Source organism: Myotis brandtii, unplaced genomic scaffold, assembly GCF_000412655.1.
Source record: "Myotis brandtii unplaced genomic scaffold, ASM41265v1 scaffold634, whole genome shotgun sequence".
NCBI classification, from domain to species: Eukaryota; Metazoa; Chordata; class Mammalia; order Chiroptera; family Vespertilionidae; genus Myotis; species Myotis brandtii.
In genome coordinates, this window is record NW_005370427.1 from 1,672,144 (window position 1) to 1,682,775 (window position 10,632).

The 10,632-nt window shown below is 53.1% G+C and overlaps 1 protein-coding gene across 13 annotated transcripts in view; it reads right to left on the reverse strand.

Annotated features, from left to right (window-relative positions):
• Positions 1 to 2,635: 2,635 nt before the first annotated feature.
• Positions 2,636 to 10,632, reverse strand: part of WWP1 (WW domain containing E3 ubiquitin protein ligase 1) — a 76,800-nt gene continuing 68,803 nt past the window's right edge. For 11 of the 13 annotated variants that reach the window (XM_014528443.1, XM_014528449.1, XM_014528446.1 and 8 more), the window contains 5 exons: positions 8,604 to 8,724; positions 6,780 to 6,884; positions 4,870 to 4,966; positions 4,598 to 4,670; positions 2,636 to 3,985 (listed from right to left, as the gene is read on the reverse strand). In XM_014528443.1, coding sequence (XP_014383929.1) covers positions 3,886 to 3,985; positions 4,598 to 4,670; positions 4,870 to 4,966; positions 6,780 to 6,884; positions 8,604 to 8,724 — 496 coding nt within the window. In that variant the 3' untranslated portion in view covers positions 2,636 to 3,885. The other 2 variants (XM_014528452.1, XM_014528453.1) reach the window with 2 other exon arrangements.

Genomic DNA, 10,632 nt, shown 5'->3' on the forward strand with positions numbered 1-10,632 from the left:
CAAGGCAGAAGCAGTAACTGCTGTGAGGTGGTGGCGGTGTCCCGTGGTGGGGGGCCGGTTACTGTGCATCTGGGGTGCCAGCGTTCCAGGCATGGCATTTGAGAACCAATCACATGGGATGGAGGGGCACGTTTCCAGCTGGTGGCTCCAGCTGAGACCCTGCAGAGAAGGGGCAGTGGGGTGAGGAGGTTGCGAGTTGGGGTGCTGGGCATCAGTGATGTATGGGGAGGGAGCCCAGGTCGGTCTCTGTGCATGCTGGGACTTTGTTTCACAGGGGGTGGTCTGTGACAGGACAGAGCCCAGGTCTGTTCCCTGATGGGGTAAAAAGAACACAACTCAAGGGAGGAATGGGACATGTTTAAACAGAGGCAGACGATGCTGTGTCCTCGGGCTGGTGCCCCCGGCACTGTCTGCTGTTTGTGAAAAGGACCATCTTGAATGAGGGTCCATGGGTGACTCCCCGAGGGTTAGGGGTGGTGTCCCTGTGACTGGGGCACGCGGTGTCTCATGTGTGCTCTCAAACACGAAGGGAAACAGTGGACTGTGTCTCTCCGTGTGCGGTCACATGTAGATTCTGCCTCTGTGTGTGTCTATGTGATCACATGTGGATTCTGCCTATGTGTGTGTGTGGTCACACATAGATTCTGCCTCCGTGTGTGTGTGTGTGTGTGTGTGTGTGTGTGTGGTCATATATATATTTCTCAACCTTGAATTAAGTGCACACGATGTAGTTCATCCCGAACACTTCATCATACAGACCCCCTTCACAGTCCATTACCACAGCTAGATCCTTAACCCAGTCCCCCCTCATCATCTCATACCCAGACCTTTAAGTTTCCTCAAATGTCACAATGTCTTACACTTTTTAAAGCCAGGATGCAAATGTCACACCTTGCATTTGATTTCCCACCTACAGTTTGTGAAATACGAAACACTCCCATCTTTTTTCTTAGCAGTGACTGTGTGAAGTGGCCAGGCCAGCAGTCTTAGATTGTCCCTTGTTCAATGGACCTTACGGAACCTACTTTGAGAACCAGTGGTCCCGTGCCCTTCACACCTGGTTGGTTGTGTATGTTGGATCTTCTCTGCCCAACGTTGTTTACACTTCCATTGGAGTGGCTCTGAGGCTGTTTTCTGAAGACGAGCCCTTGTGTGGGATTAGCAGGTGAGCCGTGGGAGGTGGGGCGTGGGCAGACTGCCCTCTGCCGAGTGGTCTCTGGGAAGCGAGGTATTGCTCAGTAATAAAGCCTTTTGCTGCGGAGAAGTCTGTCTGCTGATGTTCTGTAGAGCTTTCAACTATTGTTTTCTTTGTGCAAACTAGTGCAGAGGCTGTGCGTCTGCCTCGCGTGCCCAGTGTAACAGCGAGTCTGCCCGCAGCTGGGCACTGGGAGACCGCCTGCCTGCACTCAGAGCTCCCTGCTCCCTGGTGTGTCCGAGTCCCACTCCCCGCCCCCTCCCTGACTTGGGCTCTAGTTTTGTCATTTCAGGAGGTTGGCTTTGTTCACTCACAGAATTTCTTTGAGATCCGTCTAAATTCAGTCAGTGCTTCCTTTCCTTTCATTGACTGTATTTCACTGTCTGTTGTTCCCGTTCATGTAACCTAATCCCTTGAAGGCATCAGGCCATGGGGGTCTTTGGTGCTGTAACCTTAGGGACCCACATGGCTCTGGGGTAGAGCTCAGCTGTGCCGTTGCTGGGCTGGAGCCAGAGCTGTCTCCTCCCTCGGGACTAAGGGGGCTCCCTCCCCCAGGACGAGGCACTTCCCGCTCGGTCCTGTACACCTTCTGTCTCTTCCTTTTGACTCTGAGGAGACTGATGCCCACCCTTCCCTCAGGTCAGACCTCTACCTGCTTCTGGACCCAGATGTCCCCCCAGGCGGCCCTGCCTCGGGCTCCTTCCTTCCCCTTGTGGGCACAGGAGTGCGCGTTCTGTTGGGGGCGGGTGGTTAGCGACCTCCCTGCAGACACATTCCCTTCTTTTGAGGCTGACAAGAATCTGAACTTGCAAAGGGCCTGCTGTTCTGTGAGAACCTGAACATCTCAACTTCTTGTTGGCAGTTTCCCTCCTGTTGACGTGGGTGGAATTCTGTGGGAATCTGTTCGACTCCCTCTCCTCTCTCGAAAGCAAGTGCGTCATCACAGCAGGGGAAACAGGAAACCCCACCGTGGAGCCGAGGAGGGAGCTGGGCCCAGTGAGCACTGCAGCGCCAGTGTCGCCTGTCGGCCTGTGCCCCTGTGCTAACATCGGGCGAGGAGCATTGCCATGTAGGAGACGCCGCGTTTGGACAGTTTTTTGGTGGCATTTTTTGCTTTCGTGTGGTGCTCACTTTAGCCCTGTGTTGACTGTGTGCCTGGGCATCACTGGACTTTGGTGAGGGCCATGGGTTCATGTGACCAATGTCCTTCGCTCGGCAGGAGCTGTCTGACAAGAGGGGGCAGCTTGTCCAGAGGAGCCTCGGGAGGGGGCTCTGCTGGGTCTGGACAGGCCACCTCCCCAGGGGCCTCAGGGTTGGCTGGGAGTTGGGTGCAGTGAGAGCAGTGGGCACAGTGGGCGGCGTAAGGAGCAGCGCTTGAGGATGGGCCCTCTGTCGTGTACACGGTCATGGTGAGGTCGGGGAAAGGAGTCTAAGCAGCCACGTGGATCACTGCCTTTATTGCATCTTTACTGTGAGTTTTGAAAAAACGCAGAACACAATCTAATATATAGAAAAATAAAATTTTGGCAACACAAACTGTTTAGGGAAATTAAATTGTATACTAATATTTTTCATATGTACTCAGCAGTGAAATATATTAACATTCTAAGGTGTCACTTCCGTGGTTATAAAAAATTTTAAGTTAATTTACAGTGCATATTGAAATAATACAAATTTAAATTTTTGTATTAATAAGGAAGCCCCCGTTTGCTAAAGTAGCATTAATGTCATTCACATCAGATTTTAATTTGTTATACATGTTTGTAGTTCAGCAAATGCCCTTGATAATGAAAAATAATTAAAAAGTATTTACTTAGGACAAAAATAATGATCTATATAGAAAGGGGGGAAGGACAAAAGACTTTTTTATCTGCTTATGTAATTCAGATACATAGAATTTTTCATGAATTTTCAAGGAATGGAGATATTAAGACACTAATAGGAAATCATTAGACTCATTGGTTTGAAGTCAGATGCTCACAAACTCTTCCATCCGTATGGTTTTAGGAACCAAAACTATGAACACAAATAAAAGTGGAAAAGTTCACATTACATTTTATATGTCCCTCAGGATCAAATTGCATCAATTTATTATGAATTAAACTTAAAGCCCATCACATTTTTAAAAATAGTGCAGGCGTGCCAGCTTCTTTAGTCCCACAGATCCTAGCACCTGGAGGAGTACGCACACACCTCCAGGCCGTCGCTGGGTCTGGCCAGGGGACTCGGTTAAGTGTGGTGTCACTCACACTGCCTTGCGGCACGGTGAGCACTCTCCACTCGCATTTAATTGGAACAGACTGACGGGCTCCAGCACCGTCTTCAGAACAGCCAGCAGCGCAGTTCACATCCTCAGATCTGGCCTCGGCCTCAGCACCTTCCTGAACCCCACACCATGCGGAGATGTCACGGGGGGCAGAGCTGAGGAGGAGCGTCCAGACATGGGCAGGAGCTGGCGTGTCGCCGAGCAGCTCTATAAAACTAGAGCCGCTGCAGCCCGCTGACGTAGATACTCATTTCTAATAAAGTCTCTCACTTCCAAATTTAAGGGAGATCGTTTTCCTGGTCTGTCAGTTCAAGGGAACAATAAATAAAGTAGAAAAGGAAGAGTTCTTTTGCAGATTCTGTGTGAGAACGGAACCATTTATATTTGCGGAGGTGCGGACGCAGAGCCTCCAGCCACAGCTCCTCTATTCTTGTCCAAACCCCTCGGTCTCTTCTATGGCAAAAAGCAGCTTTTCCTTCAGTTGCTCGTAACTCTTATACGGTGGCAGGTCCAAGCGATTGAAACTGGACAGACAGAGAATCAGATTATTCAGTCAAGTGAGCTGAGGGTCTAGCACAGTGTCCTTGAAGCACATTAGAAAAGGACAGGGGTGGCCAAGTGTACGACACGGACCTCATGTATTAACACAGACACCGTTCTGACAGAGGTCTGTTCCCTTCCAGTCCACACAGGCTGGCCCTGCAGTGGCCCTGCCTGCGTCTCCGCTCCCTTCCCCCTCTGCCCTGCTCCGCTCCCAAGTCACCTCATGTTTGCAGTTGCTTACGTCAGGGTTTGCAAACAGCCCTGTACAAAACATGTGCTTCCTGCGTCTCCACAGCCCACTGTCCATCAAACTCTGGCAAGGCCCTGCCGAGGGTCCTGCCCTGGCCGGCTGTCACCGCCTCCCTAGCACTGCTGCCTGGCTGTTGTCTGTGCGCCTTTCCCAGGAGCGGACAGGAGCGGGAGGAGGAGCACGTCAGCCTGTTTGTGCACAGTGGCTGCTCGCCCGAGCGCTGCGTCCTGGTCTGTTCTCAAAACTGAACTCCACCTATGCTAATGAGTCAGCAATGCTAATGGGTCTTACATGTAAAAAAGCAAAACACTGGCTTCCACCTTCCATTTAGGGTTCAACTTACCACGTATGGCTTCTTGGTAACCAGGTGTCTTTCCCAACTTTTTCAATGCAAAACTTTTGAGGCCCATTACTTCCTAAACCAGAAAAATAAGACAAAATTTATCTGGTCCTTCAAACCTTTCGGTGTTGCAACTACTTACCTAATAGAACATGTCACGTGGTCACGCGGGTGATGGAGCAAGCGTCACATCTGCACAAAGACCAGGATCTAGAGGCCTGCTCCCTCCTCCCGCCCGCGCACGCCCTGTGACGGCGACCGCAGGCGGCACTCACCCATGAGCTCGGCGAAGCCTCCCAGGGGCAGGCGGCAGGTCCCCGTGACGAACTGCAGCAGACGCATCCTCACCTCATTGTCCGTCTCCTTCACAAACTGACAGGTCAAAGTTAATGTAAAGTAAATTCCAGATTATCTTCAGTAATGAACATAGCAGATACTTAAAATTATTCCCGTATTTCTTCCAGGAAATTAAGAATGAACTTCAAGCCCAGCCCGGCACTCAGTGGTTGAGTGTGACCTGTAACTAGGAGGTCATGGTTTGGTTCCTGGTCAGGGCACATCCCTGATTGCAGGCCCAGTGTGGGGTGTGCAGGAGGCAGCCGATCAGTGATTCTCTCATGGATGTTTCTATCTCTCCCTCTCCCTTCCTCTCTGAAATCAATAAAAATATACTTCAAAGTATTTTTAAAAAATGAACTCCAAGAATAAGAAAATTTAACTCAAGTTGGTTCAAAAGATAAGTGATAAAAGTGGTTGCAGCATTTACCGCTTATTAGGGCTGGCGCTGTGCTAGCAACACTACAGAGACGTGGACGCTTAGAAACGCTGTCATGGGACCCAGGTCTTTCCCCCTCGGAGGGGAGGTCCTGCTGCACAGCGCCATGTGCTTCTGGGGAGAGCAGCCCTCTCAATACTGGGAGGCGGGTCCTCCCGTTAGCATCCCCACTGCACTCGCCAGACAAGGCCCAGAGGCAAAATGATGTGTCCTCCAACGCCAGGAAGGGACAGGAGTAACCTCTGAACCATGGCCCTGCCGGTTCGGAACAACTTCCTCCCAACACCAATCCCCCTTTGTCCTTCAGACTTGGAAACCCAGAGTGATCTAGTTCACCAACCACAGAGCAGCAAGGTGCGGCCACCCCTCTGAGCTGGTCTCACCAGAGGTGGGAGCAGACACGTGTCAATCCGGCCACTGTGTGGCCGTGCACAGCTGTGTGGCCGACATACTCATTAGACAAGGAACCGCTGTGAGCAGCTCTGGCGTAAACCTCGCCACGGTCCCCAACACCAGCCCCATCCAGGAAACAGTCACCGGGCTTTAGGAAGCCTGGGCTGAGCTTCTCAGGCCTAGACACGACAGGCGCAAACCAACGGGCTGGAATGAGCCTCGCCCCTCAGCCTCAGCTGCCTGCTCCCATCCCCTGAGGCTCCTCTGCAGGAGGGTCCTTTGAGCCAAACACTACCACCCTCCCCCCAGGCTCTGCACACTGTCTCCAGTGTCCCCGTCCCTTGCACTGAGGAGCCGCTCCAGGGCAGAGCGCTGAGAACGGACAAGTTTATTTGCTCAGCCCCCTCCCCACATCCTCAGGGTCACCTCTGCCGGAGTGTGCCAATCACGCTGCAACAAATGCTCTGGGAGGTGCCATTTTGCACGTCAAAATGTATCTTTAAGATCAATTTCTACAAGTGTCCACGTCTGCAAAGTACTAAGCAGTAACCACGTGACCCAAGTCCTTAGGACAGTCTTTCTCTAGTAACACAAGCACCGGGGACGGAGCAGGACACCAGCCCAGTCTGGGGCTCGGTGAAGTCTGTCCCGGTGCAGACGCTTTATATTTTGAAATACACACAAAAGTCTATTCAAGATCAGGACGTGGGACGTGGATGCCCGGAGCCGAGGGTAGAGGGGAGAGCCCCCTGCCCTGTGGGCGCTCTAACTCTGAGCACACGGTCACCTCGTGTCACCTAAGTGTCCCCAGACTGTCTCATAAACACCTCCTCCTGCACTCACAGAACCTGGAGGAGACTTTGAAGTTGGTGGGCCTGTGACTCACTCACTCTCACCCAGGACACAGCCAGCCAGCTTGACCGCATGGTCACGCTGGTCACGTCGGAAGCCAGCTGCAGTTAAACCAGTTTCACTAGAAAGCACCCCGAGTACCGTTTTAGAAAAATAAGCAGTCACCTGCCAAAACCAGACGATCTGCTTGCTGTTGCGGGTGTAGTGCCGGTACACGGTGTTCCTCTGCCAGTCGGACAGGTCCACCTCCTGCATGCCGCACAGCATCACCTGGGGGCGAGGCTCCGTCAGGCCGCAGGGACACGCCCGCAGCCTCGCAGCGTTTTATCCGGCAGGGTCTGCACTAGCTTAGCCATGCTTACTGAACCAGAGCAACTTCAAGAAAACAGTCAGCTATGCTGCAAGGGCACCTCCACTACTGTAAACACCCTAAATGAGGGGCCCAAGTTATTGATGAGTTTCAAACAAATTTCTGCTTTCTTAAAATTTATGCTCTTATTTCCTTAAAAACACACTGTTATTCATTTATGCAGGCAAGAGCCGGCAGACAGGAAGCAGAGGGTGCTAGGGCTGGGGAGCGTGAGTATGGAGGTGTTTAATGGGCGTCGGTTTTTCAGGATGGAAGTTCTGGCCATCTGCTGTGTCATACTGTGAGCATGTGAACACTGACCAGCGGCCGAGATGGCAAGTTTGAGTTATGTGCGGGCAGGCTTCTAACAAGTCTAAGTGCAGCTGAGGCCGCTAGGAACTCATGACTTTAAAATCGGATCCTTGGGCCCTCCCGCAGACCTTTCTTCCCCAGCTCGAGGCCCGTCACTGGACGGGAAGGAGAGCCAAGGCTCCGTCTGTCAGTCACTTCTGGCGAGGGGGGCTGAAAGGGTCCGCGGGTCGGAAGGTGAGGGCTGGGTGCGAGTCTCAGCTGTGTCCCTAACCCTTGCTGGGTCTTGGACGAGACATCATCACTTCGTTCCTGTGCAAAGCATTGGCCGAGATGAACTCAACACGTCTCCGCTGGTTGAGATTCAATAGTTCTTTTTTGGGGCAAGTGGGACTGTTTCCTCCTTGCTCTCGGTGCGGCCATTTAGGGAGGATCTAGAGGGGACCACGCTCGGAGATTGGCTTTGGGTAGGAGACCCGTGACTACAGGAATGAAATCAACCTCTTCAGGTACCAGGCTCCGAAATGTGGTTTGTCGTCCCTGAATGTATGCGGCAGTCCAAGCAGGCTGTATTGCTTATTCTTTATGGCTGGGCTCATCTTGCTCAGAACTACTCTACACAGGGAGACAGTAAACAAACAGCTGGCCTCTGGGGTGTGCCATGCAGAGAAAGCAGAAGGGGTGCCTCTTTCAAACAGGATGTGTAAGGACCAGCTCACAAAAAGGGCCTTTGGGACAGTGACTGAAGGAGGCCTGAGTATCTGAGGGCAGCAGTCCAGCAACAGAGAACACACACAGGCCTCCGCCTCTTTAAGGAAGAGCAAAGAACCGTGGGAACATACTTAATTGGAAAAGTTACTCTGACAAAAGTCTGGTATGCAGCTGATAGAAGAATGCCTACAGCCCTCGCCACTTTGGCTCAGTGGAGAGAGTGTTGGCCTGCGGACTGAAGGGTCTCGGGTTCGATTCCAGTCAAGGGCACATGCCTGGGTTGCAGGCTCCAGGCAGCCAATTAATGATTCTCTCTCATCATTGATGTTTCTAGGTATCTCTCCTTCTCCCTCTATGAAATCAATAAAAATAAAATCTGACCACTCGCTGCTAAACCAGGCCTTCAGGAGGCCCCCCACGAGGCACGCGGCTGCACCTGGGAGGCCCCTTGCGCCTGGCTGCTGACTGCCCAGCCCTCTTGGCTTGGAGAGCGGGAGACCCTGGCAGGGCCGCCTGCGGGGGAGACGGGTCCGGCTGTGCCGCAGCATCTAGACCTGTGGACGTGCTTCTGTGGAAGCCAAGACCCTTCCTGTTCCCAGGACACAATCCCGGAGCCTCACCTCCAGCTCCTTCTCATCGAAGTACTGCAGCCACTGCAGGGGCACCACCTCGTTGAAGCCGTCCAGGAAGGCCTGCGTCTGCTCCTGCACGCCACGCGAGAAGCGCCACTCGGTCATCAGCCTGCGGAGAGGGGTCAGACGGGCCGCTGTGTGGGGAGAGGCTTAGAACACCAGCACTTCTACACCCTCCACACACGTGTGTACGTGTGCAGTTTTTGAGTTAACACGTCCACTCCTTGAGGACATCAGGACCAGCACATGTGCAGCTGTAAAGGGTGCTTTTCAGGCGGCATGAGCATGGAGGGCGGGGTGGGGTGGGGGGAATACAAGGTGTGGCCACCAGAGGGCCCTCCTCCTGACTCAGTGCTCCACAGAGACAGCAGGGCGCGTGCTGGGACAGACGTGTGTCCCTGTTAGAGCCCCACACTGATTTCCTGGAGAGCCTGGAGGTTTCCTAACATCCAGAGGAGAAACTATGGAAGGAGGAACAGAGCGCTGGAGGAGACAGTGGCTGTGGAGGCGGCAAGAGGAGGCACACTGGCCAGGGCAGGAAGCAGCCCCGTGGCCCCACTTCTCACCTCCCCTGCTGCTGGAGGAAGACTGACTCGTTTCCAAGGCAACCTTTCAGCTGCCTCCAAACTTCCCTTCCTCTGTGACTAGGCCCTCAACTCTGCCCAGCTGCACCCACGGGGCTCCGACTGCTCTTCTCGGAGTGACGATGCTCCAAGGCCCAGCACAGGGACAGCAGTCGCCTCAGGGGACGCCCGCTCAGAGGAAGGGAGGCTGTGAATGACCTGGGACAGGCACTGGGATAGGAGGAGGGAGCACAGGACCTTAATGACCGCAGGGTAAGAAGAGAGCCCACGGCCTGTCTGTTCCAGTCCTGGACCAGGAACTCCCTGGGGAACGCTCCCCTGGGGGACAGAGCGGCAGGGCTGGGCTTGCGCCTATGCGCTGGTCTGCAGGGGCCTGAGCTAGACCTGATTGGAGTGACACCGAGGAATGCAGCGTGGACAACTGTGATTTCCCTCGCGATCAGAAAGCGACGCAGCCTGGCCAGGGGCTCAGTTAGTTGAGCATCGGCCCATGCACCACAGGCTGCGGGTTCGATCCTGGTCAGGGCACATGTGCAGGTCATGGTTTTGATCCCATCGGGGCACATACAGGAGGTAGTCAGTCAATGTTTCTCCCTCCCTCCCCCTTTCTCTCTCAAATTAATAAAAACATTCCTCGGGTGAGGATTAAAAAAAAAAAAAGTGAGTGAATCCAGCTCTCCTGGGGTGGAAAAAGCAAGCTACAGAGTAATGTATACTCTATGATCCCATTTTGGAAACAATTATAAAAAGCAAAAATGGCCTGGCAGGCGTGGCTCAGTGGTCAACTTATGAACCAGGAGGTCAGGGTTTGATTCCCGGTCAGGGCACATGCCCGGGTTGTGAACTCCATCCCCAGTGGGGGGTGTGCAGAAGGCAGCTGATCCATGATTCTCTCTCATCATTGAAGTGTCTATCTCTCCCTTTCTCTCTGAAATCAATACAAATAAAAATATATATATAAGAAGAAAAAGCAAACACAAAAGATCTCAAAGGAGGAGCAAGGAGGACACCGAGAATCCAAGTCCGGAAGGAGGGCCCGGGCCAGGACTAGAAAGAGGCCCAGGAGGCGGTGGGAGGGCAAGTGAGAAAAGCGCTGGTCGTGGGCCAGGAGCGGTGCAGGGGCCGGGCCATCGGCTGGTGAGCTGCTTTTGTACAGCGTGTGAGCTCAACAGTCTTTACATTTTTAATTTAAAAAACGGTGAAAACTTTGAAAAGAATAATAGTCCATGATTTGAAACCCGATGAAAGCCAGCTGCTGTGCGCACTTGGCGTCTCCTGTCTCCTGTCCAGGCTGCCTGGGCTCCTGCAGGGCCCTGTGGTGGGCAGGCTGTGTGGGCTCAGCCTGAAGAGTCAGAGGCCGGTTGTTCCCTGGAAAAGTCTGCGTTCACCCGGCTGCAAATGGGACCATTTCTGGGGTTCAGCGAGGACTCGCA